Raw genomic sequence first — 25747 nt, 5'->3', positions numbered from 1 at the left:
AATACCATCGAAACTCAAGAATGCAAACCACATGAAGAGAAAACAAAAAACCAGAAAGTGCCTCTTTTTTACGTTAATTAATTCTCAATATTAGAATGGAAATGAATGTAATCAATATCTAATGTAAATCTAAATTAAGGGGTGGTGATAATAATTACCCAGCCTTGACTTGTCAGAACCAAGAAGTTACACTACCTTCTACTTTTATCGTTTCATATATAACTTAACAATATGAAATTCACGTCGGCCATTAACCTTTTTCTCTAGCAATCTCGTCAAGTTTAAGGTTTTTGGCCCTGTCCGCCTCTTCCGTATCCCTCGGATTCTATAAATTCTCGATTATTTTCGATGGCTTCACCCTCTCAAGCTAGCCTTCTTCTTCAAAAACAACTTAAAGGTATTTATAATTTTATTGAATGAATGAAAGTTCAATCTGTGCTCATGATTTTTTGCCAGAAGAGGGCTTTTGCTTTTTCAGATTTTCGTTAAAATTTGTGGGTTTAATGATCTTCTCTGCAGATCTGTGCAAACACCCCGTTGATGGATTTTCGGCCGGTCTCCTGGATGAAGCTAACTTGTTTGAATGGAGTGTGACCATAATTGGCCCACCTGACACGTTATAGTGGGTTTTTTCTCTTGCTGTATTATGTTGGAAATTTTATGTTCCGTTGATTAGTATGAGAACATAGTTGCTTGTATTTTTTATTATGTAATCTGCTTTTTTCTACGGTGCTTTTGGTTTATCATTAAAGCAGTTGCTGTTGTGGGGTTTTGGATTTGTTGCTTCCAGCTTCTTGTTTGCTTTTCCTTGATTGTTTGTATGTTGTTGTCCCATTAATTTCCAGATATTGGTTCACAGTTGCAACTCTTTCTAAAGAATCGGTGAAGCATTGTAGTATGGTTATTTGAATTCTCTGATGTATGTTTTTACCTGCAATGCAAATATTCAATGCCATCTACCTGTGGAAATCCATCAAATTGCTAACATTATTTTATAAGGTTTTAGGTTGTTCTTCTCTAGGTTAATTGGTTATTCTTGTTTGGTTATTCCTGCCACTTGCCTTCATACATTTGAATGTAAGAATCCTGATCGATAAAGTTAAACCTTGGTAAATTTATTGGGTGTAAGGTGATTGAACAATTGGTATTAGATTGCTGATCACATTAAGTCATGGAATTGTGGTATGAGAAGTATATGGTCTGAAAGTTGTACTATGTCAACTAGTAGATGAAAAAGACTAGCTATTTTACTCTTGGTATGGTCGGGCATGATTGCTTTCTTTTTCCCCAACTTCCAAATTCCAATCCACTGCACTTGTACCTTGTTTGCTACTTACCGGTCCTTGGTTATAACCTCGACTACCACCGGCCCCAACCTCTACTACTCACATCTGCTGCCTGTGACAATCTTTTATTCAGTAAATATCAAGGTTTGGCTGTGTCAGATTGCCTTTTTCTCACCCTCCCTCTTAGCTTCTCCTAACCTAACGTCTCTTCACATCTCTTGAAATTTTAGATATTTGTTGGTCTTTTGTCCCGACTATGCATCCCTGGTCGTCAAACTGCAAATGGTTCCCCCTTTTCCATTAACCTCACTGCCATGTCCACAGTACCATGTTTATGCCAGTCAAATCCAGCTATTTAACACTATCTGCCTTCTGTCTGTAATCCTGCCATGTTTCCATTTTCCTGTCTTGGCCACTGCCTTTACTTGGATGCAGCTATGTTATTTCCCATTTCCATTGGAACTTTTGTGCCAGAAACGGTGATATCTCCAATTATAGCCCTCTGGTATGTAAAATTTATCTCTTTTTATCACCATAGTGTAGGAGACAAATGTAAGAATTTCAACGAGGTTCATACATCGTGTCTGTTGCATGAATTTGTTGGGGTCTGTGTGATTTAATCTTTGTCTGTTTTCAGGATTGTTTGCCGTTTGTGAAATTTATTGATTATGAGATCATACTATGAGTTGTTGCGGATGATGACAATATTTTCTCGTATTGGTTTAGACGTTTAGTGCTTGTAGTGCTAAAAAGGGTGGCGGTGATTAAGTTGGCTGGTCTGCCTGACCTCTTTTTAATTTCTATTTTAAGATTTCGTAAATTATTTTGGTAAGAGGTGAATCAACAACCTAGAAGAAAATCTTGTAAGAGAAATTTCATCCTTTTTATGAAATGGTTTAACTAATTTAGAGAGAGAACACATTTTTTTTTATATTAGAAGAGTAAGGGTGTTGTATCACTGGTTATTCTTGGCTTATCTTATACACCTGTTGGAGATTGGGGAGCAATTGAAAGATGAAGTTTAGATTATATTTTTGTCATACAGTATTGATTTCTTATTTGAACTCTCTGATTCTTGTGTAGTAATCTTATGATCGATATAAATTTTCTATTATTGCCAGAAACAGAACTAGTACAAGGTCTGTTTTTGGCTGAATCTAATCTATCTTTTTTGGAATCCAACTCGGGTTGTCGTAACAATCTACTATTCGAAACACATTCAAAAAAGAAATTGTATATTGTAAATAAAATAATAGCAGTATTGCATATTGGGGATAGGGTCAATTTCATATATATGCTATATACACTAGGAAACACTTCATTAAAAGTAGTTTCTACAGATTGGTAGAATTGCAAAGTAGCCATCAAGTGTTGCATAGCCCCACATGGCACATACCATTTTATACTCTTTTTTGATTCCTGGTTCATTGGTGCCTGAATCTAAGGTCTATCACAGTTCATTATCTGTTCACTGAAACGAGGAAAATAATTTTAAACTGATGCCAATTTGATAAGATATATGTGAATATACCAAATCTGGAGTAAGAGAAGCCTTTTTCTAAGATGTATTTCATATTTGTCAAGTTACAAGAACTAATTTTCTGCGTTTGCTGAGAATTCGGACACACTAATAGAAAATAAAAGTTCTGCAGAGTTATTGGTGCTTAAAGGACTATCCCACCTTGTTATATACAGAGGAACTTGATTTGAATTTGTCACAATTCGAATATCAGTTACACATTAAGTTAATGATTCACAGTATTGTGATGTTTTTGTGTTTGATATTGCATGATAACATTTTTGTCGGCTTTTTATAATTTTGGATGCAGCGAAGGGGGTTTTTTCAATGCCATCATGAGTTTCCCACCAAATTACCCAAACAGTCCTCCAACAGTGAAATTTACCTCAGAGATATGGCATCCCAATGGTTTGTACTCTTTGACTGAGTAAAATGGTCTATCAGCTTGATTGTGTGCTTATTAATTATTGATATCGATATTGAAATCCATGGGTTGCAGTTTATACTGACGGGAAGGTCTGCATTTCAATTCTTCATCCCCCAGGAGATGATCCAAATGGCTATGAGCTTGCCAGTGAGCGTTGGTCACCTGTGCACACGGTATGGTCAGTAAAACAATGTTTTGTATCAACTTATGTGTTCTATAGGTTGAGTATTTTAGTGATCTTGAATTTGTAAAAAGTTGATTACTTTTAGCCTGTGCCAAATTTACCATTTTAAAAAAATTATAATTTTTATTGAAATTTTTATTACTTTTCATCGAAAGGAGACACTTTAAGAAATTTGAAATTTGATGAATTCAGATATCTGGGAACAATATTTTTGATTATTTCTTGATTCGAATTCGAAGTGGAGTCGTAGTCTATTTTTGTATTCGTTCTAGATTCACACAAAATCAAAAATAAAATAGATTCATAGGTTTGATACCTTGTCTAGAACTCATGGGTAAAAGAAATATTTGATCACATAGAGTCGATGAATGAAGTGGGTTAATTAATAGTTGACAGACGAAAAATGGCAAAAAAGAAAGCATTCATTCCTCTTTGTATCTTGCATCTACAATGTTTTTGTCATGTTGGATTCTTTATCATTTTTTAAATTTGAAACTAATTTCTTAAAAAAATTATAATTTTTATTGAAGCTTCTACAACTTTCTTGATCATTTTTAAAATTTGAAACTAATTTGTTAATATATTGGTGACTGTTTGTGTGTGAATTGGTTTGCATTTATGGTAATCGATAGCTTAAAAAGCTTGAAAGATTGTAGTATTCTTTGTGAGTTACAATCCTGGTGTTCTTCCCTATTCGAGAAATGAAAACTGTTTGGAAATTGATTGATCATCATTGACATTTCTGCTAAACATTCATTTTCCCTTAGCTGGCATTGTTCTTAAGATTTTTATTTACGCGTTGGCCCCATTTCTTAAATCCATGGCAATCGCCCCCTTTCTTAAATCTGAAGCTACTCTGATGTAACGATGAACATTGCATCATTGATAAGGAGCTGTGCTGTTTTTGCGATGTGCTGAGAATTCGTTAGAAGGTTTTTTATGGGCAGAAACATAAGATTGTGAAGCCCGTGAACTGAAAGCAAGAAATTTATATATGTTGGTGTTCTTTATTCCTTCTGTATCATCAATTAATATATGCTGGTTTTCTTGTATGGTTGCTACAAACCTTTAAGCTCCACCCCAACCGTACTCTTTTCTCGCCCATTCATATTAATTTTGTGCGGAAAGTTTATTTTTTAGATTTTGATTTTCAGGTGGAGAGTATAGTTCTAAGCATCATTTCAATGCTTTCAAGTCCGAATGATGAATCTCCTGCTAACGTCGAAGCTGCTGTGAGTGCAAACTCTATAAAATGCTATTGTTTTCTTCTTTTTTGTTGCATTACATGATTGAATACTGAATGTTGATGGTCTTTGGCTATTCTTCTAACCTCCTTGAAACATCAGAAGATCTTAAGGGAGCTTATCAGGATGTATTTTGTTTTCTTCAGTGAACTATCGTAAAACAAATTTTAAAATAAATGTTAGGTAATAATAAATCATTTTGGAAAAACAAAAAGATCACACCTTGTTTTTTAAAAATGTTTTAAGTTTGAATTTGTCAGGATGAGATTATGAGACTTTCCATAATCCTGATATAAGCAAACATGGTCGATATCAGTGAACAAAATGAAAGCTTATGTTAAAAAATCTATACCGTCTTAACGTCACTGAGAAAGCATTATAACCTCAAACAGCCTAAAAGACGCATGGAAGAATCCTTGGAAAAAAGTCAATCTAATGTTTGTAACCTTTTTTCTGTTTCCTTTATGTTTATTATTTCTCAATGAGTTTTTAGTGGTTTAATGTAAAGGAACCACAAGTTGTCAATATCTGAAATGTTGTTGGAATCTAATGAAAGTTTAATATTGGAGTTGATTTTTAAGCTGTCAAACGAAGTTGCTGATAAATTCATTTCAGTTTAAAACGTTACTTTGGTTGATCCATCAATGAAAATCCTTTCGTCAATGTTTTTCATTACCAATTGCTGCAGAAGGAATGGAGAGATCATAGGGACGACTTTAAGAAGAAAGTTAGTCGTTGCGTTAGACGATCACAAGAGATTATGTAAACTAAACGCCTGACGCCTTGCTTCAAATCTTATTTTGAAAGAAATTTGGTGTCGTGCCAAAGAACTTGGTTTCCATGAGGTTACCAACTTGTGCAAACATCTAAAATCTTATATACAGATTTTTATATCTCGAGTCTTCTTGCTTGTTCTATTTTTAAATTTTATTTTTTTTGCCTATTTTATCAAAATGGTTCCTTAACATGTTTTAGATGATCAGTTGCTCCCTGCGAATATTGTTTAATGGCCTCAAGGCTTTGGAAGTGTTCAATTTTTTTTTATGGAAACTCCTTACCGTTTACTAATCTAGTAGTTGTTGGTCACAAATTTGAGCAGCTAAACTTTCCTTTTACGTTGTCTGACCATATTTTCATGATATGGTTATGTATATTTTGAGTGGCAAAATTCAAAGATTATAAATGTAATTTAATTTGTTTTTTTAAATAATTTTTTATGAGAAACAAATATGTGTCTTCTCAAGGTGCACCAAGCTCTTTTGGTTTTTCCTACTCTTTTTGTTTTTCCTATAATAATCAGTTATGTAAAAATAACTTAATCAAGTTGAATATGGAGAAAATGTTGTGGTTTCAGCTTTATTTTAAATAAGTATATTTGAGGTTGACTTAAAGTTTGAATTTATTTTAATAATTTTTTTTCCGAGTCAAAATATTCTAGTAACATGTTTAGAAATTTGAAACTATTCAAACTATTCGTAATAATAATTAATGGATATTTAATAAATTATATTATACTAATAAAATATTAATGATCAAACAAATATTTTTAAATATAATTACCATCAAATAAGTAATTTGTGACAGATTATGATTTATTTTTTAAATTTAATGGCATAATGTAAGTAATTTGGTGCTCCACAAGGCAAAAATGACAGATTATGATTTATTTTTTAAATTTAATGGCATAATATAAGTAATTTTGTGCTCCAGAAGGCAAAAATGCATATCAAAATCTATAGATCCCATTGGGCTTTTTTGATCGAGTCCAAGTCCTAGAATTATTTATGAGCCATATTGTATGCCAAGATCCCAAGCTTGTATTCCATAACTTCTGGTTTTCAAGAAACTGAGAATCAATATCAACTAAAATCCATAAAAATTCCATAGTTCAAACACATTAACAAAAGAATAAGCCAACTCGGCGTACCTACAAGCTGCATAGATAATGTCTTTGAATATATAATAGGTGCCATTAGGTCTGCCTCACAAAATAAGATCATGAAACTCATTAGGAAGTGTATCATTTATTCTAAACAGGTTCCTAGTAGAATCAGTCGCCTAAAATAAAGATAAAGTTCGCTTGAGTTTGAGACTAGCATCTTGATGTAAATAACATGTTTCATTGGTGAATATATGAAGATGTTCATCATACAGATGGGTGATCATATGATGATGCACTGAATAACCTACCCTCAAACTGTTCAAATGGTTCTCACTTATCTAGTTGAATAATTCACGGTTATGGTTGTACACCATTAGTCTTATGATCTGAGACAATGTAGAGGCTCTATGCACTAGCATGAACTTTGATCCGTTTACCGTCTCCATTGAGGGTCATCAAGTGACGAGTTTGAGTTTAGTTTCGAAATACGTAGAAACAAATACATTGTAGTCGAGAATTCATCGTTTGCCTACAGATGAAGATACCCTATGTGATATGATGAGTTAATAGTGCAATGAGTGTGACATCTCGTGTTAAAAATGCTACTAGAATTTTTTTTTTGCAAGCTAATTTCGAAAATGCTCATACACATGCATGCGAAAGAAAACATACCACCATGCGTATTAAAAGTTACTCAATCATTGAATAAAAATCTAATTATCATCAAAATCCCTAGACTACTGATTTAAAAGAACTCAAACGCAACAATCAAAGTCTGTTGTATCATCAACGTATAAATAGATATAAAATGTATAAAAACAATGTTCATCCATGACCCAAAAACATATAGTGCGGAAATATGCAAGGTCCTCGGGTCATCGTCCGCACTCCCAGCTCCGCCTACTCGGTCTTCGGCGCCTCCGGTCTCAAACTCAACGTGCTCACCTGCATCATTCACACATAGTGAGTTTAAAGACTCAACACACCTGAATCATTATAACAAGTACATATACATAACACGCAACAGTGAAAAGTACTGTAATTAACATACATTTCATGATTTTAAAAATGCTAGAATAACATGACATGTTAAAGCATAAACGTGTCCAAATTGCATCATATCAACATATACATGTTTAATTTTCTTTATTTGAATTTCGTTCATTAGTTGTGACTTTCGTATCAGCTCTAGTCGATGGATCCATCAACGTATAATCTCGGTACCCGTCGACGGGGACATCAATGATAGTATTACCCATACACTAAGCATTGGCCTTACATGTTTGTATTCGTGTTCGTCAACTCCCTTCCTTCAAAAACATGTCATCGTATTGGTCATTTATAAAAATAATGCATATACGTAAATTTTCTTCAACCCAAGCATGGAACGTATTTTTCGTATTTCCATAAAAAGTCATGTTCGTGATAAAATATACATTTAAAACATGTCAATTTATGATCAGGACGCTGCTAGGACTGCTAACTCGACCCACGTGCAAAATAACCATTTTTCCCCTAGATACCCTAATTGACCATTTTACCCCTGACCCTTAAAATTTCGACATGAAGCCAACCAAACACCTCAAAACATATTTATAAACATTTCCTAGACGTAACCTCGAGCCTGTTCCTTAACTTTTACGATTCGTTTTAAAACTTGAACCGGGGTCTCGGTTTTAACACGAATCAACCCGAAACTTAACCAAACTTTTTCAAATTTTAACCACCACTTATTCACACCCTACCAGCCCCTAATCAACCTAAATCAGCCCAATTAAGATCCTCGTATATGTTAGAGTAGGTGCACGTCGAGGTAAGTGTTGGTTGAGTGTTCACAATGAAACTCTATGTATAAACAAACTTTATTTTAATAATATTTGAAATTATTGTTTTTGGCACATCTTTATCTGTATACCAATGCTTGTTGCATAGATAAAGGCTTTAAATATACAAATAATAGAAAGAATATGAGATGCTCATATGATGAGTATCATGAAACTCATATTTGAAATACTGTATATTCTAAACAGTTCCTAGTCGATTCAGCCGCCATTAAGAAAGATAAAGACCATTCGAGTTTGAGACTAGTATCTGTGATGTTAGTACTATGTTTCATTGGTAAGGGACATTGTTGTTAGAATAGGTGTCCGTCGAGCCAAGTGTTGGTCGAGGGTTCATGTTGAAACTCTATGTATAAAAAATATTTATTTTAATAATATTTGAAATTATTGTTTTGACACATCTTTATCTGTATAACCATGCTTGTTGCATAAATAAAGTCCTTGAATATACAAGTAGTAGAAAGTATATGAGATGCTCATATGATAAGTATCATGAAACTCATATTTGGAATACTGTATATTCTAAACAGTTCCTAGTCGATTCAACCGCCATTAAGAAGGATAAAGTCCGCTTGAGTTTGAGACTAGTATCTATGATGTGAGTACCATGTTCCATTAGTAGGGGACATTGTGATGTCCTAGCATGCAGATAGGTGCTCCTTGTAGAGTGCACTGAACAACCCTCCATAAAGGACTTTCCAAGTGGTTTCATTTATCGAGTGGAAACGTCCTAGTTTAAAAATTGAGACTCTATATGCTAGCATTGCACTTTGACTTGTTTACCGACTCATATGGGGTTGTTAGGTGGCAAGGTTGAGTGCTTTGTTGAAACATATAGGAGTCAATGCATTGTAGTGGGGGATTTACCGCTTACCTTCGGGTATAGATATCCTATGTGATCTCATTGTATGTAGTTTGATATCTCTGATCAGAGTTTTGGTGGTAACTAAGAAAGTGGTTTCTTAGATTACACCATCGATACAACTACGACATGACACATAATATCGATTCTTTGACAGATCTCGATATACCAATAGTTATCGAATCGGTCGGGATATATAAGATGAAGGGACCGTACTGTACGCTACTCATAATAGAATGGTTCTTGCAGGCACTTTCATTTGATACCTAGGAAATCTTGTAAGCGATGCTGCTAGGCGTTTAACATGATTGGTTGGGTATTATCATACTTGAGTTTTGACGTTCTTATTATCAAGGAGTTGATAAGTAAGAATGGAGCAATTGAGGTATGCTCATATAAGGACATGTTTACTCCCGAATCACATTGAGATGTGAACCCACTGCTAGTTGTACCAATGAACCGTTGAGGGCCACACAAGTGCTAACTTTCTAGATCCCGTTGAGAAGAAAAATAATTCAATGTGTTGAACGGCTTATAAAGGAGTTTATAAGCACAAAGAAGAATTAGAAGTATGACTTCTATAAGGAGAATGTAACTTTTAATTTGTGAAAGTGTTCCTAAATTAAAAATTGACCAAGTGAATAATGTATTTGAAAATTGTGATTTTCATAAACATTTTTATGGACTAAATTAAATTAATTAAAATGTTGAATTAATTAGACACTAGTGGAACTAGTAGAGTCCAAATAATTAAATTAATTTAAGTGTTGAATTAATTAAATAACATTGGGTCTTGTAGAGTCCAATTAGAAATAATTATTCAACTAGTTGGCTTGAGTAAATTCAAGTAAGATTTAATTGGTCTCAAATTTTTTTGAGACATTTAAATTAAAGTCAATGGACTTTGTAATTGTTACAAGCCCAAATAAAATTGCATCCTTGGGAGGTGAAGGGTTGGAGGGAACTTTTTCAAAAAACAATGCATGGCATACTTGTAACGCCCCGAAAATATGAAGGTCCACGCGAACCACATGCATACGAGTTATTAAATTTTCTGGAATTTTAATTAAATGTTTTAATTGCATGAATTAATTATGTTGTGCATATTTGCATGTTTAAAAAAAATATTTTTCTACATGGTTGCATTAAAATTTATTTTTATAGGTTATTCGAGTTGCGATCGAGGAACGGAGACCGAGGACTGAAAAATAGAAAATGATTTTATTAAATAATTGTTTTTAAATATTTAAATTAAGGGTGATGCTTTTTTTATTTTTGAAAAATAAGGAGTTTTGAGGTGAATTATACGTCGTGACGTAATTTTTATCGGTGTCGGATTTTCAAAAAAAATACGAACGTTTTTGCAACCCGACTAATAAATTCACAAACTTATTTAAGCAAAATTATTTTTAAACCTTTTAAACATTTAATTAAGCACTAATGGACCTAATTAACCTCTTAATGGGCCTAAGCTTGATTAATGTTTTTAATTATTAAATCACCCCAAACCCTCCCCTTATCACACGCCACCTCCTTTTGTCACGCCCCGTGTCCGAAGCATCGGTGACATCCGGCATTGTTTAACACTTATATTGAAAACAATAAAGCCTCGTATCAAATCAAACCAGTCTTTTTCATAAATACAGTATTGTCTTACAATGACAATGAAATAAATACATCAGAATTGCGAAATGCGGAAAACTAAACAAAAGGGATAAATTGGTTCTTGATCTTGATCATCGTTTACCATCCCCAGAAAGCTTCCTGCTTCTCCTCATTTATTTGTTCTTCCTTTTTATCTGAAATTTGTAAGGAGTGAGTGTTTTGGGAAACACTCAGCAAGTGGGGGTCGATCGATACCAAGATACATATATAACTTAATCTTTAAAAATTTCCTTTAACATGCTTTCAAAATTTATATTCTTATCTTAACCAGACGGAAACGAAACGAATAAAAGACGGAGCTTATCAAATGATTCAGAACATAACAGAAACAATTCAGATCATTTCAGAACAGAAAAAACACAACACTGTTACTCATCTCATATACATGGTCAAATTGTCCCCAATATGTTAGTCCTCTAAGGGGTGAGGCCAGGGCATGGTTTTATACCCACCAATGGGGGCCAGAACAGAACATGGTTTTATACCCACCAATGGAGACCAGAACAGAACTACAATTCTCGTCCCATTTCAATTTCGAATCGTAACAGTGCAAACAGAATTCGGAAGTCACAGACATAACTTTTTAGATAGTCAGATTTCAGAGTTTTCCTACTGACACAGCAAATCAAGAAGTTCGAAGAACAGAAGAGAACACATAATCGATCGTAATTTTAAATGGAACAGGTTATTATTTTCGCAAAAAAAGACACACCAACATGCATGTCACGTTATTTATATCAATGTTTCAAAATACAAACGAAGTACATAACAAAAGCCCACTTACCGTAGTTTCTCGAAGGTAGGTTCGAAATTTGCAGACTTTGACACGAAATTTCCTTCCGAAAATTTGGAAGCACTTCGAAGTAATCTCAACAAATACTGTCTTCAATTCGGCAGCACCTCGACGTAGAACTCTAGCGCTTGACTGCACGAAACTTTCTTCCTTCTTCCTTGCTAGCCTTGGCCGAAATTTTGGAGATTTTGGTGGAGGGGAGTAGCCGAATTTTTGAGAGGTTTTGTGGTGTGTCATCTCTCAACCAAATGAGTAGTATTTATAGGTACAAAAAGACTCTCCACCTTGCCACCCCCTTGGCCGAATTCTTGGCCATCAAGAAAGGCTTGAATGTGATAAATTGTAGACCAAAATTCCATGTGCTCTTCCAAATTCCAAGACTACTTATAATGATGGGTTCATGCATTCCTCAAGTTCTAGAATGATAATCCAAACTCCCATGCATATTAAGTTTGTCTTAACTCTTAGCTCTTTCATTGATTATTTCTTGCATAATTAATTTGTCCAAACCTTTAGCTCCTCCCTTAGTTCCCTTTTTGGTCTTGTTAGGACAAGCTTGGTTGAGCTTCTTTGAGCTGACAGATCAAGTCGTTGAGCTGGAGTTTTTCTTCTCTCTTGACAATACTTCGATGGATGTGGTTACTTGTAGTTTGGCTTCCTGCTGAGCTAATTCCCGAGCTTTGAAGATGCTTCTTCGAGTTAAGTTAGCTGAAATCTTAAGTTAATTTTTCAGTTATTTTGTTGGAATGAAAATTTTCGAGCTTAGTTTGAGTTAAATTCCAAGTTCGTATTACTTACTTGATTTGCTTTGGATTGTAAAATCCCGGGTTCTCACATCCCTCCCTCCTTATTAAAAGTTTCGTCCTCGAAACTTGCATCAGCTTGATCATTCGAATAGGTGAGGGTATTGTGATCGCATCTTCCCCTCGAGTTCCCAAATTCCCTCTCTTTCAGTATGATTTGACCATTGTACCTTGACATAAGGTATTGTCCGATTTCTCAACATTTGGTCTTTTGAGTCCACTATTCGAGTAGGGACTTCTTCGTATTTGAGTTCTTCGTTGAGGTTTCCTTCAATCATTAGTGGTGTAACATTGAGTACGTGACTAGAGTCTGAGACATACTTCCTCAACTGTGAGATGTGGAAAACATTATGTATTCTGGACATATCAGGCGGTAAAGCTAGACGGTAGGCTAAGGTTCCCACCTTCTCCAGTATCTCAAACGGTCTCACATATCTTGGGTTCAACTTTCCGGACTTACTGAACCGAACTACTCCTTTCATAGGAGAGACTTTAACGTAAGCTTTTTCACCAACTTCTAATTTCAACGGTCTCCTCTTCAAATCTGCCCGGCTCTTCTGTCTATCCTGGGCTGCCTTGAGTCTTTCTTTGATTATAGCGACCTTGTCAATGGTCATTTGAACAAGTTCTGGTCTAGTAACAGCCTTTTCTCCGACCTCGCCCCAATATAGGGGCGACCTACACTTTCTTCCATACAAAGTTTCATACGGAGCCATCTCAATGCTACTGCAATAGCTATTGTTGTAGGAGAATTCGATCAGGGGTAATTGTTCACTCCAATTTCCAGAAAAATCCAGTGCACATGCCCTCAGCATATCCTCGTGGGTTTGAATTGTCCTTTCGGTTTGGCCATCAGTCTGAGGATGATAGGCCGTGCTGAGAGTAACCTTGGTTCCCATCGCCTTTTGAAAACTTTTCCAGAACTTTGATACAAATCTTGGATCTCTGTCAGATACTATACTTGCTGGAACCCCATGTAGTCTTACTATATTGTCCATATACAAAGTAGCTTGCTTATCCAGTTGTAAGTCATTCGTACCGGCAAGAAATGTGCAGACTTGGTCAATCTATCAACAATTACCCAGATTCCATCGTGCCCTTGCCTTGATTTCGGTAGCCCTACTACGAAATCCATGGAGATGTCATCCCACTTCCATTTTGGTATTTCCAATGGTTGTAGAAGTCCTCCAGGTCGTTGATGTTCTGCTTTGACTTGTTGACATGTTAGGCACTTGGAAACAAAGACGGCTACGTCTTTCTTCATTCCATTCCACCAGTAGTTGTTCTTCAGGTCTCTGTATATTTTGGTGCTTCATGGATGTACTGAAAATCTCGATTTATGGGCCTCGGTCATGACTTCTTCTCGAATTCCATCGACATTGGGCACATACAATCGCCCTCTCATCCAAAGGATACCATTCTCATCAATTTGAAATTCTGGAAGTTTTCTACCTTGGATCTGTTCTTTAATTTTAAGGAGAGAGGTGTCTTGACTTTGCTTCAATTTAATGGTTTCTCGAAGTCCTGGTTTTGCTGATAGTGAAGATAAGTTTACCTTTCCAAAATTTCTTCGACTCAATGCATCTGCCACCTTATTCGCTTTGCCTGGATGATAGTTGATTACTAAATCATAGTCTTTCAGAAGTTCCATTCATCTTCTTTGCCTCATATTTAACTCTTTTTGAGTGAAAATGTACTTGAGGCTCTGGTGATCAGTAGATACTTTACATTTTACCCCATAAAGATAGTGCCTCCAGATTTTGAGTGCAAACACAACCGTAGCTAATTCCAGGTCATGAGTGGGGTAATTTTGCTCATATGGTTTTAGTTGCCGTGAGGCATAAGCAATTACCTGACCTTCTTGCATTAGTACACATCCTAGCCCTCCTTTTGAAGCGTCACTTTATACTGTGAAGTCCTTGCCATCTTCAGGGAGGATTAATACTGGTGTAGTTGCGAGATTTGTTTTCAGGGTTTCAAAACTCTTTTTACATGTTTCATTCCAAATGAACTTTGAGTTCTTCTGAGTAAGTTTGGTAAGAAGAATGGCAATTGACAAAAATCCTTCCACGAACTTCCTATAATAGCCAGCTAAACCAAGAAAACTCCTTACTTCAGTTACTGTCTTTGGTTGTGGCCAATCCTTGATTGCCTCTACCTTCTTTGGGTCCACTGACACCCCAAATTCAGAAATTATATGTCCTAGGAATGCCACACTTTTTAACCAAAATTCACACTTCTTGAATTTGGCATATAGTTCTTTTTTCTCTCAGTGTTTGAAATGTGAGACGCAAATGTTCTCGGTGTTCTTTCTCACTTGGTGAGTATACCAAGATATCATCTATAAAAACAACCACAAACCTGTCGAGGTACGGTTTGAACACTCGATTCATCAGGTCCATGATTGCTGCAGGAGCATTTGTTAAACCAAAAGGCATTACTGTAAATTCGTAATGTCCATATCTTGTTCTAAAAGCAGTTTTAGGGATATCCTCAGTTTTGACTTTCAGTTGATGATAAACAGATCTTAGATCAAGTTTTGAGAAAACTTTGGCTCCCTTTAGCTGATCAAAAAGATCGTCTATTCTCGGGAGTGGGTACTTATTCTTTATGGTGATCTTGTTTAACTCCCGGTAGTCAATACATAGCCTCATACTCCCGTCCTTCTTCTTGACGAATAGTACTGGGGCTCCGAACGGGGATGCACTGGGGTGGATCTGTTTCTTGTCTAGTAATTCCTGCAGTTGCTCCTTTAACTCCTTTAGTTCCGCTGGAGCCATTCGGTATGGTGCCTTTGAAATGGGTGCAGCACCAGGGACCAAATTGGTTTCAAATTCTACTTCTCTATCAGGTATCTCACCAGGTAACTCCTCGGGAAAAACCTCTGGAAATTCCTGAACAATTGGAATATCTTCTAACTTTGGGACTTCTTCTCCCTTGATCTCAGTGATCACTGTCAGATGAATTTCTTCTCCTCCTTTTATGGCCTTCCAGGCTTGTGAGGCAGATAGCAAAGATTTCCTTTCTCTAGATTTTTCGTGATATACGACTTCCTCTTGGGCCGGAGTCTGAAGTCTAATTTCATTCTTTTGACAGTCTACCATGGCTGCTTCCACTGTGGGCACTCCTTCAGCATGTGGTCACTGGCTCCACATTTGAAACACTTGCTCGATCCATATAAACATTGCCCCGGGTACTGGCGGTTGCACTTAGGACACATTGAGAAAACAGCGGGCTTCTGAGGCGCCCCCTGCTGCTGAATCGAACCCTTGCCTTTAGGCGGTCCATGATGAGGTTTCTTCCCTGGCGGCCCCTGGTAAGGCCTCTTATGCTGGGGTCGCTGATGCTGCTGCTGGTGCTGCGGCGGTGGCTGATAGGGCCTCTTGCCCTGCCTGTCAGCCTCAATGTCTCGCTGATCTTGCTCTGCCGCCAAAGCTCTAGATACGGCGACTGCATAAGTAGTGGGACCAGCAACTCGGACATCACGGCGCAAGATCGGCCGCAAACCATCCATGAAATGCCTAAATTTTTCCCGGGCGTCATTGGCTATCAGGGGTACAAAGTAACACCCCCTCTCAAACTTTCTCACAAATTTTGCTACGCTGCTGTCTCCCTGTCGCAGCGCCATGAACTCCCTAGTCAATCGGGAGCGTACTTCCTCAGTGAAGTACTTGGAGTAAAAAACCTCCTTAAAACCATCCCAAGTCAGTGTTCGCAAATTCGCTGACACTGATGCACTCTCCCACCACCGTCTGGCATCTCCTGCTAGAAGGAATATGGCACACCTGATTCGGTCTGCACCTGCCAGCTCCATGAAATCAAATATTACTTCGATGGACTTAATCCATCCCTCAGCTATCATCGGGTCAGAAGTCCCCGAGAACTCCTTAGGATCCATCCTCCAAAACCTTTCGTACACAGCCTCTGGTCGGGGCCTCGCCTCTACATTAGCCGCAGTCTAGTTCACCGCAAACTGTGCGAAAAACTGCGTCATACCTGCAAGCATCTGCGCCTGCATATCTGGAGGTGGACGAGGAGTAGTGACCCTCTCCTCATCTCAATGCTCTCTGTTCTCGTCCCTAACTTCCCGGTTAATCACAAGTCTGGGAGGCATACTGTTCCAACTTTTTACCCAACACGTAAACCCAATATGCATGAATATAATAGCAATATCATAAGATGCACGAAATCTAAACTTAAAACATGGACATGCTGAAATCATGATTCAATGCTTACTACATACATAATGCAAAACTTTAAAACTTACAGACTTGAGGTGTGACTTCGTGAGCTTCTTGCGACTGGCAGTAGGCGTAACCCTTTACAAGAACACCGCTCTGATACCAACTGTAACGTACCGTACTTTTTCTTCTTAAAATTTGCGGAAGAATTAAAAAATTTCTTAAATAAAAAGTGAATATAAAAAAATTCGATAAAAGAAGTAAAACTGTACGTCTCTCAAGTTGTTGCAACAAAAGATTTGAAATTCAAAGTTTGACATAAGAAATAAATGTTTTCATAAAACTTAAAACATGGCGGTCCTCGGATTTAGCCTCCCGCTCAGTCCAAGCCTGCTCCTTGGTCCCCACCTCCAGCCTCCTCATAAACATCCTCTCCTGCATCGATCAAGTCTAGTGAGTTTAAAGACTCAACACGTATAAACTGGAAGTAACGAATAATACGTAATAAAACCACATGCAACTTCACAATAGAGTTTACATACTTAAAACCTGAACTTGCATATCAAAAGCTTGAACATATGTATATACATACATAGACGTGCCATCAACATAAAACTTTTCTTAAACATGCTTGCATACTTGAACATACTAGAACATACATAACTTCATCATTTTGCGTAGAGGCATGTTTCAAAGCAAGTGACCCATAACATAATCGCCTGATCAGACTAACCACAGTACGGGGATGACAGGGACGTATCCACTGCCACATACATGAGATCCCCGTTCATAATTTAACGGGCTGATTGGTCCACGTTCATAATTTAACGCTTTCCAATCTCGATCTAAACCTGTTCATAATTTCACGGGCGGATTGGTCCCCGTTTATAATTTAACGCTTTCCAATCCTAAACATACTTTGGTCACAAGACAATTAGCATACCTCAAAAACTTGAAAATATTTTCTTTGCACGTCGAACATACTTACTTGTCGTTGAGGTATTCGTTGGATCTCGTTTGGGGCCGCTGCTGCAACATACTAACGTGAGTTCAAACACTTAACTTTCATAGCTTAGACGTAGGTATTTGTGCTCACCACCGAAGTAAATAAATAGCTTATGACATTCTAAATCACTCGAGACTGGACCTCGTTTAATTATCATACTAAACCATGAAATAGAACCCCAAAACAAATCCTATATTTTATATTCATAACCACAAAACACTTCCTATACTTTATATTCATATTTTAAAAATAAAAAAAAAATTATTTTATTTTTTATATATTTTTTTAGAGAGAGGTACACGGACCCCGTGTAGGGGTCCGGGTAAGGGTCCGGGTAGGCTCTGGAAATTCGTATTTTTGAAGGAAAAAGGACACGTACTCCGTGTCGGGGTCCGGGTAGCATCTGGACTTGGACATTCACGAAAATTCGCTATCTTATTCATTCATTCTCTCAATCCAAGCCTAAGAACCATGAACCAACACCTCGAGACTCATCCTAGGATGCTATTACATTGATTCAAACCCGTAAAAATGCCCCAAACATCTCCAAGCATTGACAAGCAACTTCAATACAGCAATAACCCGTAATCCGACATCGTTTCGCTTCCTACAAATTCTATTATATCCCAAGCCAATCTCGACCCAAACGAACCACCAAATAACGTCTAAACTCATCCCATAACATATCTAAATGCAGTAGCACAAGCCCGGCGGTGCCCAACGAAGCCTGCAACTCAAAAACTTCAAAACATGCTGAACATCATTTTCATAAGATCGCAGGTTTGAGCAGTCACACGAAATTACGAATTTTATATCAAATTGAAGGTATTGAAGAGTACTACGTTTTATATGTTGAATGTTTTTCCAGAAAAGCGACCGAAAAATCGCAGTATTTGAATTGACAGCAAAAATATTAAATTTATGATCCAAAATCGTTTCAAAATTTATCTAAACATGATTGCTCAACCTTCTACACGTCACACATATATTTTACACATAAATAACAACACAACGCATACTACGACAAGATCGATACAGAAATAACATAATATACGTGCCTTTTGATATTTAAAAATACCGAAACGACGATACCGACGCGGAGACGGAGCGAAGGTTGATTCGGGACGATGGTGGCTCGATTTTCTTTGAAGAAAATCAACGAAATTTGCTGGAAAAATATAAGGGAGAGGGGCTGCTGCACTTGGTGCTCTAGGAACCCTAGTATTTTGCTCTCAAGGAATTTAAAGAAGATAGAATGACATGTGTGTGCTGATGGTGTGTGTAAAAACGTGTAAGTGTGTGTGAGTGTGTGTGTGATTAATTAGATGTAATTAGGGGCTAATTAGCTTAATTAAATAAAAAAAGCAATTTTCATGATAATTAAAATACTCATTATCCACTAAATTACTAGCATTCCTACATTTGAAATAAAATACACATGCTTCAAACTTTAACAATTTTAAACCCTTCAATCACTAAATAAATAAATTAGACTTTAAAATACTAAAACTTATAAGTCATTTAAAATGCCCAAATCCTAATTTAAAATAAAATACCACGTAAAAATATTTGCCAACATCGTTACCGGTCTCCGTTCCTCGATCCCGCATCGAATAATCGACTGAAACATGAAACTCGAAAAATACATTTTAACGTGCATCACATAAACGTAAATAATTTAGAATAATGCATTTAAATATATCATGCACCACTAAGACTCATTTTAAAAAAATTAAATAAATTCTTTAATAATTAAATAAATGCATGGTTTATACGTGTACTGAATTTGGGTACTACAGTTCCTCCCCCACTTATATAAATTTCGTCATCGAAATTAAATCTTACTAAATAGTTCTGGATTGCGACTCCTCATATCTGCCTTAGTCTCCCAAGTGGCCTCTTCCACTGATTGGTTCAGCCACCGGACTTTAACTAGTTTCGTCACCTTGTTCCGAAGTCTACGCTCTTGTCTGTCTAGGATTTGGATAGGTCTCTCCTCGTAAGACAGGTCTGGAGCCAACTGCAACGGCTCATAACTCAGAACATGCGAAGGATTCGCTAGGTACTTACTCAGCATTGAGACATGGAACACATTGTGTACCCCGGCTAGATTCGACGGAAGGGCAACACGATACGCTAATGTCCCAACTTTGTCAAGAATTTCAAAAGGTCCGATAAACCTCGGACACAGCTTGCCTCTTTTCCCAAATCTCATAACACCTTTCATGGGTGCTATTTTTACAAAAACGTGATCACCTACGGCAAAATCGAGATCTCTCCTCCTTTTGTCAGCATAACTCTTCTGACGGCTCTGGGCGGTCTTCATCCTGTCACGAATCTTGACCACCACATCTGCAGTCTGCTGAACTATCTCTGGACCAAGTTCTGCTCTCTCACCGACTTCATCCCAATGAATCGCCGATCTGCACTTCCTTCCATACAATGCTTCATAGGGAGCCATACCAATAGATGCTTGAAAACTGTTGTTGTATGTAAACTCCACTAGAGGTAGCTTAGATTCCCAAGTCCCTTGGAAATCGATCATACAGGCTCGCAATAAGTCCTCCAAAATCTGAATCACTTGCTCAGACTGGCCATCTGTCTGCGGGTGAAAAGCTATACTGAATAGCAACTTTGTCCCCATGGATGCATGCAAACTCTTCCAAAAGGATGAAGTAAACCTCGGGTCCCTGTCGGACACAATAGTAACTGGGATTCCATGCAATCGAATGGTCTTCCTGATATAAAGCTCCGCATACTGCGTCATGGAGAAAGTCGTCTTCACTGGCAAGAAGTGCACTGATTTAGTGAGTCGGTCCACGATAACCCAAATGGCATTGGATCCTCTGACTGACCTTGGCAACCCAATAACAAAATCCATTGTAATATTTTCCCATTTCCACTCTGGGATAGGGAGTGGCTTAAGCATCCCTGCTGGCCTCTGGTGTTCCGCCGTCACCTGTTGACAAGTGAGGCATTCAGACACAACTCTGCGGATGTCTCTCTTCATCCCTGGCCACCAATACAAGATCTGCAGGTCTTTGTACATCATGGTATCTCTTGGGTGGATTGAATACGGAGATGCATATGCCTCTGTCAGAATATCCAGTCTGATCGAATTAACACTAGGCACCCACATTCTACCTCTGTATTTCACAATGCCATCTGAAACTGTGTAAAGTACACTGCCCTTAGCTTCATCCTTCAGCCTCCACTTTTGTAATTGCTCATCTGAAGACTGACCTGCTCGGATACAGTCTAGCAAAGAAGATTGGACTATCAGATTAGACAGCCTCGGAGCTCTGCCCTTGCGATAAACTTCTAACCCAAACCTCTGAATCTCATACTGAAGAGGTCTCTGTACTGACAACTGTGCTACGACTGCAACTTTACGGCTCAAGGCATCTGCCACAACATTAGCTTTCCCTGCATGGTAGCTAATTTCACAATCGTAGTCTTTTACCAGCTCTACCCATCGTCTCTGTTTCATATTCAGTTCTTTCTGCGTGAAGAAATACTTGAGGCTCTTATGATCTGTGAAAATCTAACATTTCTCGCCGTACAAGTAGTGTCTCCAAATCTTCAACGCAAAGACTTCAGCGGCTAACTCAAGATCGTGAGTCGGGTAGTTCTTCTCATGTACCTTCAACTGCCTGGAAGCATAGGCTATAACCCGACCCTGCTGCATCAACACTGTGCCTAGACCGAGCTTAGATGCATCGGTGTATAACACAAAGTCTCCTTGCCCTGATGGCATGGCCAACACCGGCGGTGAAATAAGAACTTGTTTCAAAGTATCAAAGCTCTTCTGACACTCGTCACTCCACACGAATTTAGCATTCTTCTTTGTCAGTGAAGTGAGCGGCACTGCTATCGACGAAAATCCCTGAATAAATTTCCTGTAGTAACCGGCTAAACCCAGAAAGCTACGGATCTCTGATGCATTCTTCGGCTCTACCCATTCCTTAACGGCCGTCACCTTTGCTGGGTCCACCTCAATCCCATTGCTAGATACTACATGCCCAAAAAATGCTACTTTCTCCAACCAAAACTCACACTTACTGAACTTCGCAAATAACTTGCGACTCTGCAAGGTCTGTAAAACTGTCCTCAAATGTTGGCTGTGCTCCTCATGGCTCTTCGAGTAAATAAGGGTATCGTCAATAAACACTATGACGAATTTATCAAGATAAGGTTGGAATACTTGTTTCATGAGGTCCATTAAAATTTCTGGGGCATTCGTCAGTCCAAATGGCATCACTATTCTGAAGGCTGTCTTGTGAACATCTGCATCTTTTACCTTCAGCTGATGATACCCCGATCGAAGATCTATCTTAGAGAACACTGAAGCTCCCTGCAACTGATCGACAAGTCCTCGATCCTTGGAAGTGGGTATTTGTTCTTGATCGTTACCTTGTTCAGCTCTCGGTAATCGATACACAGCCTAATGCTCCCATCGTTCTTCTTTACGAACAGCACTGGTGCGCCCCATGGAGAGAAACTAGGGCGAATAAATTCATTGTCAAGAAGCTCCTTTATCTGCTGTTTAAGTTCTAGCATCTCAGCTGGAGCTAGTCGGTACGGTGCCTTAGAGATTGGCACTGTGCCCGGCATAAGATCGATAACAAACTCCACCTCTCTCTCTGGTGGAAGACCCGTGACGTCATCGGGAAAGATGTCTGGGAAGTCTCTGACTACTGGCACGTCTGATAACAACTGAGTGGTCATGTCAGGTGTGGATACGATGTTGGCCAAGAAAGCTTGACATACCTTAGAAATGAGTCTCCTAGCCTGCATGCAGGAGATCATACGAGGGAAACTTCTCCATCTGGCTGGTTCAAACAGAAACTGCTCCATGCCCAATGGTCTAACCAAATCTGATCTCTTCTGAAAGTCGATCAAGACTCTGTTCTTTGTCAACTAGTCCTTACCAAAGATAATATCGAATTCCGGCATTGGCAAGACGATCAAGTCGGCATACACTAAGTGGCCTTGCAATTCCAGATCAATGTCCCTGACCACACTAGTAGCTGATAATTCTTCCCCTGATGGGACTGTCACTGAGTAATTCACGTCGAGACCAATCATCTTGATATCCAAGTGACTGGCGAACGTCTCTGATATGAAAGAATGGGTGGCTCCTGAGTCTATCAGGGCCTGAATGGATATTCTCTTAATGAAAATATTTCCTGAGGGACGTTAGCACAACACAAACTTATATCCCCAAAAATTCTAACATTAACCTCAAGTATAGTAGAAATTACTATCCCAAATCACTCGAAAAATATTACTAGCACCTTAACAATCCCAATTAAAATTCAAAACATGCAAGGCAAAAATAATATTGAGCTTAGGTATAAAAGTTTACCGGTCAGCAAAGTCGTGTCTAGGTTTGCTTCTTGTGCATGCATGGCGAACACTCTTCCTTGAGTTGGCTGCTTCCACTGTGGGCACTCCTTCAGCATGTGGTCACTGGCTCCACATTTGAAACACTTGCCCGATCCATATAAACATTGCCCCGGGTGCTGGCGGTTGCACTTAGTACACACTCGGAAAACAGCGGGCTTCTGAGGCGCCCCCTGCTGCTGAATCGAACCCTTGCCCTTAGGCGGTCCCTGATGAGGTTTCTTCCCTGGCGGCCCCTGGTAAGGCCTCTTATGCTGGGGTAGCTAATGCTGCTGCTGCTGGTGCTGCGGCGGTGCCTGATAGGGCCTCTTGCCCAGCCTATCAGCCTCAATGTCCCGCTGATCTTGCTCTGCCGCCAAAGCTCTAGAGACGGCGACTGCATAAGTAGTGGGACCAGCAACTCGGACATCACGGCGCAAGATCGGCCGCAAACCATCCATGAAATGCCTCAATTTTTCCCGGGCGTCATTGGCTATCAGGGGTACAAAGTAACACCCCCTCTCAAACTTTCTCACAAATTCTGCTACGCTGCTGTCTCCCTGTCGCAGCGCCATGAACTCCCTAGTCAATCGGGAGCGTACTTCCTCAGTGAAGTAATTGGAGTAGAAAACCTCCTTAAAACCATCCCAAGTCAGTGTTCGCAAATTCACTGACACTGATGCACTCTCCCACCACCGTCTGGCATCTCCTGTTAGAAGGAATATGGCACACCTGATTCGGTCTGCATCTGCCAGCTCCATGAAATCAAAGATTACTTCGATGGACTTAATCCATCCCTCAGCTATCATCGGGTCAGTAGTCCCCGAGAACTCCTTAGGATCCATCCTCCTAAACCTTTCGTACACAGCCTCTGGTCGGCGCCTCGCCTCTACATTAACCGCAGTCTGGTTCTCTGCAAACTTCGCGAAAAACTACGTCATACCTGCAAGCTTCTGCGCCTGCATATCTGGAGGTGGGCGAGGAGGAGTGACCCTCTCCTCATCTCGATGGTTTCTGTTCTCGTCCCTAACTTCCCGGTTAATCACACGTCTGGGAGGCATACTGTTCCAACGATTTACCCAACACGTAAACCCAATATGCATGAATATAATAGCAATATCATAAGATACACGAAATCTAACCTTAAAACATGGACATGCTGAAATCATGATTCAATGCTTACTACATACATAGTGCAAAACTTTAAAACTTACAGACTTGAGGTGTGACATCGTGAGCTTCTTGCGACTGGCAGTAGGCGTAACCCTTTACAACAACACCGCTCTGATACCAACTGTAACGTACCGTACTTTTTCTACTAAAAATTTGCGGAAGAATTAAAAATTTTCTTAAATAAAAAGTGAACATAAAAAAATTCGATAAAAGAAGTAAAACTGTACGTCTCTTAAGTTGTTGCAACAAATATTTGAAATTAAAAGTTTGACATAAGAAATAAATGTTTTCATAAAACTTAAAACATGGCGGTCCTCGGGTTTAGCCTCCCGCTCAGTCCAAGCCTGCTCCTTGGTCCCCACCTCCAGCCTCCTCATAAGCATCCTCACCTGCATCGATCAAGTCTAGTGAGTCTAAAGACTCAACACGTATAAACTGGAAGTAACGAATAATACGTAATAAAACCACATGCAACTTCACAATAGAGCTTACATACTTAAAACTTGAACTTGCATATCAAAAGCTTGAACATATGTACATACATACATAGACGTCCCATCAACATAAAACTTTTCTTAAACATGCTTGCATACTTGAACATACTAGAACATACATAACTTCATCATTTTGCGTTGAGGCATGTTTCAAAGCAAGTGACCCATAACATAATCGCCTGATCAGACTAACCACAGTATTGGGATGACAGGGGCGTATCCACTACCACATACATGAGATCCCCGTTCATAATTTAACGGGCTGATTGGTCCAATCTCGATCTAAACCCGTTCATAATTTAACGGGCGGATTGGTCCCCGTTCATAATTCAACGCTTTCCAATCCTAAACATACTTTGGTCACAAGACAATTAGCATAGTTCAAAAACTTGAAACTATTTTCTTTGCACGTCGAACATATTTACTTGGCGTTGAGGGATTCGTTGGATCTCGTTTAGGGCCGCTGCAGCAACATACTAACGTGAGTTCAAACACTTAACTTTCATAGCTTAGACGTAGCTATTTGTGCTCACCACCGAAGTAAATAAATATCTTATGACATTCTAAATCACTCGGGACTTGACCTCGTTTAATTATCATACTAAACCATGAAATAGAACCCCAAAACAAATCCTATATTTTATATTCATAACCACAAAACACTTCCTATACTTTATATTCATATTTTAAAATTAAAAAAAATTATTTTATTTTTTTTTTATTTTTTATTTTTATTTTAAGAGAGAGGTACACGGACCCCGTGTAGGGGTTTGGGTAGGCTCTGAAAATTCGTATTTTTGAAGCAAAAAGGACACGGACTCCGTGTCGGGGTCCGGGAAGCCTCTGGACTTGGACATTCACGAAAATTCGCTATCTTATTCATTCATTCTCTCAATCCAAGCCTAAGGACCATGAACCAACACCTAGAGACTCATCCTAGGATGCTATTACATTGATTCAAACTCGTAAAAACACCCCAAACATCTCCAAGCATTGACAAGC

The 25747-nt window shown here is 38.4% G+C and overlaps 1 protein-coding gene across 1 annotated transcript; it reads left to right on the top strand.

Moving 5' to 3' along the window:
- Positions 1-212: 212 nt before the first annotated feature.
- On the top strand, positions 213-5577 carry LOC140990550 (ubiquitin-conjugating enzyme E2 7-like). Its single transcript, XM_073460286.1, has 6 exons — positions 213-397; positions 520-622; positions 3116-3213; positions 3305-3405; positions 4571-4648; positions 5349-5577. The coding sequence occupies exons 1-6, from the start codon at positions 349-351 to the stop codon at positions 5424-5426; spliced, it is 507 nt and encodes a 168-aa protein (XP_073316387.1). The 5' UTR covers positions 213-348; the 3' UTR covers positions 5427-5577.
- The last annotated feature ends 20170 nt before the right edge of the window (positions 5578-25747 follow it).

The sequence above is a fragment of the Primulina huaijiensis genome, chromosome 12 (assembly GCF_012295235.1).
Source record: "Primulina huaijiensis isolate GDHJ02 chromosome 12, ASM1229523v2, whole genome shotgun sequence".
Taxonomy (NCBI): Eukaryota; Viridiplantae; Streptophyta; class Magnoliopsida; order Lamiales; family Gesneriaceae; genus Primulina; species Primulina huaijiensis.
The sequence above is the reverse complement of the archived record's forward strand: the minus strand, read 5'-3'. Positions and strand labels throughout refer to the sequence as shown.

Excerpts from the sequence above, each read along its gene's own strand:
- LOC140990550 (XM_073460286.1), top strand. The coding sequence starts at position 349 with ATGGCTTCACCCTCTCAAGCTAGCCTTCTTCTTCAAAAACAACTTAAA. Across the intron at positions 3,214-3,304 it reads AGAGATATGGCATCCCAATG|TTTATACTGACGGGAAGGTC; the intron begins GTTTGTACTCTT and ends CATGGGTTGCAG. Across the intron at positions 3,406-4,570 it reads GTTGGTCACCTGTGCACACG|GTGGAGAGTATAGTTCTAAG; the intron begins GTATGGTCAGTA and ends TTTGATTTTCAG.